The sequence below is a fragment of the Hipposideros armiger genome, unplaced genomic scaffold (assembly GCF_001890085.2).
Source record: "Hipposideros armiger isolate ML-2016 unplaced genomic scaffold, ASM189008v1 scaffold_213, whole genome shotgun sequence".
NCBI classification, from domain to species: domain Eukaryota; kingdom Metazoa; phylum Chordata; class Mammalia; order Chiroptera; family Hipposideridae; genus Hipposideros; species Hipposideros armiger.
Window position 1 is genome coordinate 69,351 of NW_017731563.1, and position 4,554 is coordinate 73,904.

Sequence of the window (4,554 nt, forward strand, 5' to 3'; positions counted from 1 at the left end):
CAGCAGCTGCTTTCTACACAGTAGCTGCTCTCTACACATGTGTGACTGGTCCGCATAAGTACATTATGGCGCCAATCTTGTCACATACACCTGTATTTGTACGGGGTGTATGTGATGGGGTTGGCGTGATGATGTCATCACGCCGGGTACTCGTATGTGGGCCTATCTGCATGTGGGCGGACACGCCTGTAGACGGATAGAGGAACGGTGTCTCGGTTCCTAAGACCATCAAAATATGTGTTTTCCAATGGTCTTAGGCGACCCCTGTGAAAGGGTCGTTCGACCCCCAAAGGGGTCGCGACCCACAGGTTGAGAACTGCTGGAGTAATGCATGTGACCACGGTGTGTCATGTGACCAGTGTGTCACATCCCTCTTGCCCCAGCAACTGGCTCTGGCATAGACATGAGAGCAAAGCCAGGCCAATGAGTGGGACTTCCGAGGAAATGCTGGACCTGAACCTGAATGCAGGAGCCCTGGCCCTCCTGGCTGTGACCTTTACACCACAGAGCAAGGCCTATCTGGGAATGGGGCCAACCCAGAGGCAGACAGCCAGGACGCAAGGAAGCAAAACCAGGTCCTAATGACATCATTTACACCCTTCAGCTCCAAAACCTGCTCTCCTTTTTGCTTAAACTGGTTTGGGGAGTTCGGATTGACAAATATGCCATCAATTCGTACTTACTTCTCTCTTCTCCAGGCCCACAGTTCATGCTATGTAATTAAGAATCATCCGAGACCTACTGCTCATCCCTTCCAGACTACAAGATCCTTGAGAGCAGGAACCACGTCGCACACTCTTTCAGTATCCCTCAGGAACCAGCAAGTGGGCACCACGTGGGACCAACAGGGGGACCTGGAACCCGGTTCTGAGGGCTCCTGGGAGGCATCCTCCCCGCCCTGGGCCACGTGGCGGGCCCATACCCCCGCTCAACCAGCTCACCATCCTTTCCCAGGAGGTGGCCTTCCCGCCCTCTCATCCATGAAACTCTACAGGTGTCACATACCAGGAGGGGAAAGTAGTGTGCTAAAAACCCAGAGCTCTCCTTAGAGAAAGGGAAGCACACAGTCACATTCCTTGAGGAAACAAATATTTCTGGTGGGTTGTTTAGGCATCCATTTCAATCACTGGGCATGGGGTGGCCATAACCTGGACTGACAGCTCTTAAAGGCCCATGTCCTCTTGCTTATGTGTTCCTTGAACATATTTAGCACAAAAATAAGCACAAAGGGAGTGCTTAACACCTTCTATACTGATAGCTGGTTAATGGAGGACCACCATAGGCAGCAAACGAGCAGAGATGATATTAAGAGCGAACACTTACTAGATGCTTACTATATGCCAGGGACTAATTCCTCTGCAAGTTTTAATTCATTCAATGTTGACGACAATCCTATGAGGAAGGTACCACTGTTATCGCCATATTACAGGTAAGAACACTGAGGCTTAGAGAGGTTAAGTTACTTGCCCAAGGTTCCAGAGCGAGCAACGGGGAGGCCAGAGGGAGCCAGGGCTGTCTGCTCCAGAGTCAGCCCCCTGAACCACTCCGGGCACCGCACCCTGGTTCCATTTATATTCTGGACAGGCTTGGGGCAGGCAGGTACATTAGTGGGTCGGTAACAGGCAGAAGAATCCAGAGTATCTGGTATTTACACCAAGTCCAACTGAAGACAATGACCCCATTTTCTGCTCCCACTGGGGAAGGCTTTAGGAAGAGGTGGACTCCCAACTGAAGAAGGAAGAACATGTGACCTGGTGACGCAGTAGGGGATTCCTGGACTGGGTGACAAGCAGGGGAGGGTGGGGGTGACCTGGACCACGAGGGGAACCTGAGTCAGGCAGGCAAATACCTGACACCGGGTGGGACAAAGGGTCCCTATGTGAGATGGTGTGGGCACCTAGGAAGGAGACAATCTAAGCCCATCTCAGGTTGCTTATGACCAGAGAAAGATAGGATCCGTATACAGGACAAAACCTGGGACCTTTGCAAGGAAACAGCAAACACCATTCATTCATGTTAAATAAACACTGAGCAAAAAATCAGTATAGTCCAAGGACTACGCTAGATAAGCACTGGAGATGCAAAAGTTGCCACTCACCACCTCAAAATCATCAGTGACCTCTCAGGCCCTGCCTCCTCAAGGCTTCCTGAGGCCCCTTACCCCTTCACCCTTCACTCTCCGTGCTCCAGCCACACTGGCTTCTATTCTGGTCCTCCCTACCTTGGAGCTTTGGCTTGTGCACTTCTTTCTTCCTGAAACATTATTCTCCCCGGCCTACCCACAGTAACTCCCACTCGCCCTTCAGATTTTACCATAAATGTGTTCCCTACATGTGCCTTCTCTGATCCCCCCAGACCAAGTCGGGCCTCCCGTTAACAACTCTCATAACAACTTATCTTCCCTTCAGACAGGCAGTAGGAACTCCAGAGTCTGGAACCACCATACCTGGGTGCAACCCCTGGCTCTGCCACTCAGGCAAGTCTCTTAGCCATTCTGTGCCTCAGTTTCCTCATCTATAAAAAGGAGATTTCAACAGAACCTCCTCATAACATTCTTGTGAATGTACTTCTGATCAATGGAGGTATATGGTTAATGCTATACAAATATTAGCCATTACAGAATTATTAAAATAGGTCTTATTGCAATTAGAATTAAATAACATGCAATTGATTAATTACAGCACCTCTCCTGCCAGAGTCTATCCTCTAGTTGGGCAGGGATGCTCCCTTACTCAGCGCTGTAAGGAGACGAGCACAGTGCCTGTACGCAGGAAGGGGTGAATACGTGTTTGCTGACTGCGGGAATAAGTGAATGAGGGTCCCTAGTGGGAGGAAGAGCAGGAGTTAGGAGAGCAATACCACCACAGAGAGGGAACCCAGGGGGCTCAGTGGGACAGTAGGTAGCTCTTATGAGCATTTAAGAGAAAAAGCTTCTAAGCTGGGCCCCCCAGGACCAAAAATCACCAGAAAGCCTGCTCCTAGAGTGTGCCTTCCTGGGAAAGGAGATGACTGCCCAGGGCGGGCAGCACTCACCTGCTAAAGATATCTCCAGAGACCTTCTGTAGGTACTGCAGGGCATCCGCCACCTGCTGAATGGCCTCTTCTCGCCGCAGCTCCGGCTGGATGAGGGGCACTGTGAAGGTCTGACCGGCCAACGAGTGCTGGGTCCTCATGGGAGTCATGGTGCCTGTTGGGGGGAACCAGAACATCAGGGCCACCCCACACTCACCCATCCCCACCCACCACAGGGCAAGGTACCAGGAAGAGAGAGCACAGCCCCTCACCCCAGCTGTCTGCCACAGGCTCACCCTGCACAGGTGGGGAGTTGGGCACAGAGCATTTGGTGGGAGGCCAGGAGCCCAAGGGAGCTGGTCTGCTGCTTATTGAGTAAATGAGGGAGGGACAGGAGGCTGCTGATGAGAAGGGTTCAGAGAAGGTACAACATTGACTGGCCCCATAAGGTGTCATATTATCACACATCTCATTTCAACCTCCCAAGCCTAGATGAACAAGAACCCCTGGCCGCAGAGGGATGGCTGGGGGACAGGGAGGGGGGCGGGGGAAAACTGCCTCAGTCAACTGCCAAATGGTACCCAGGTTATAGAAAAGCACAGAGAATGTGGACTTCTGGGTTCTTCTCACTGGTCCCTGAGGTACTCAGGGCCTATTCCTGAGCTAGGACAGGCAGTGGCTAGTGACTCTAGGTTTAAGTGTTCAGATTCTGCTCACCCAGGCTACAGTTAGGGGAGCCAGGAGGAAGGAGGGGAAGGGGGGCCAGGAAATAGGAAGGAAAAGCACTCCTTTGAATTGCAAGACAGGGCAGAGTCTATTTATACTGGGTTTAATTAACTCCACTCCCTGGTGCCACTAAAGCAGCAATCACACTGCAGACGGCACTGATTTGATTGGCAAGAGACACACCAAGCAGAATATTAAGGCACCAGGCCCCTATAAATAGGTCTAATCACAGCCCCTTGGTAGAAGATGGTGAGGAAGACACTAATCAGGCCTGGCACTGTGCTCCACACCTGTTTTCCTGGGCACCACGTTAAGGGCCCCTGGCTGCAACACAGCTGTGGGTGGGGCTTGGTAAGTGTGGCAGGGAGGACTTAGGAGGCTTCAGTTGGGCTTAAAGTGCTGTGTGACCTCAGGTAAATTGCTTGCCTTCTCTGAGTATCTGATTCTATTTCCCATTCTACAGATTAAGAATGGCACTGCTTTCTAAGTGGTTATTCCCCATATATCACACCACATCTTCACCAAGTAGGTGCTTACTCCTCTGCTCCCTCTGCTGGCTTCCTCAGCCCTTCCTTCTGCCCTACTTGTTTTCTCCTACCCTTCCCAGGCCAGCACATTTTGTTAGCTGAGATAACTACTCTGCTCTCCAACTTGTTTCTCAGTAGTGATATCCTCAGCTTCTCAGACCTGAACCTGCCTCGAATCCTCAGCCAGGGCCCTGCATTACTCCTCACTTCTCTTCCCTCCTATCAAACGACCAAAGTGGTGCCCGTTGATCCCTAACTATCTGAGGAACCTAACCCTCTGAGACCCCCC

At 51.5% G+C, this 4,554-nt stretch overlaps 1 protein-coding gene across 2 annotated transcripts in view; it reads right to left on the minus strand.

Moving 5' to 3' along the window:
- The window catches only part of WASHC1 (WASH complex subunit 1), a 17,526-nt gene that overhangs the window by 10,709 nt on the left and 2,263 nt on the right, over positions 1-4,554 (minus strand). Inside the window, exons 1-2 of one of the 2 annotated variants that reach the window (XM_019654117.1) lie at positions 3,309-3,433; positions 3,034-3,187 (exon numbers count right to left, since the gene is read on the minus strand). In XM_019654117.1, coding sequence (XP_019509662.1) covers positions 3,034-3,182 — 149 coding nt within the window. In that variant the 5' untranslated portion in view covers positions 3,183-3,187; positions 3,309-3,433. Of the gene's footprint in view, positions 1-3,033; positions 3,188-3,308; positions 3,434-4,554 lie in introns of those variants that run through there. The other variant, XM_019654118.1, reaches the window with a different exon arrangement.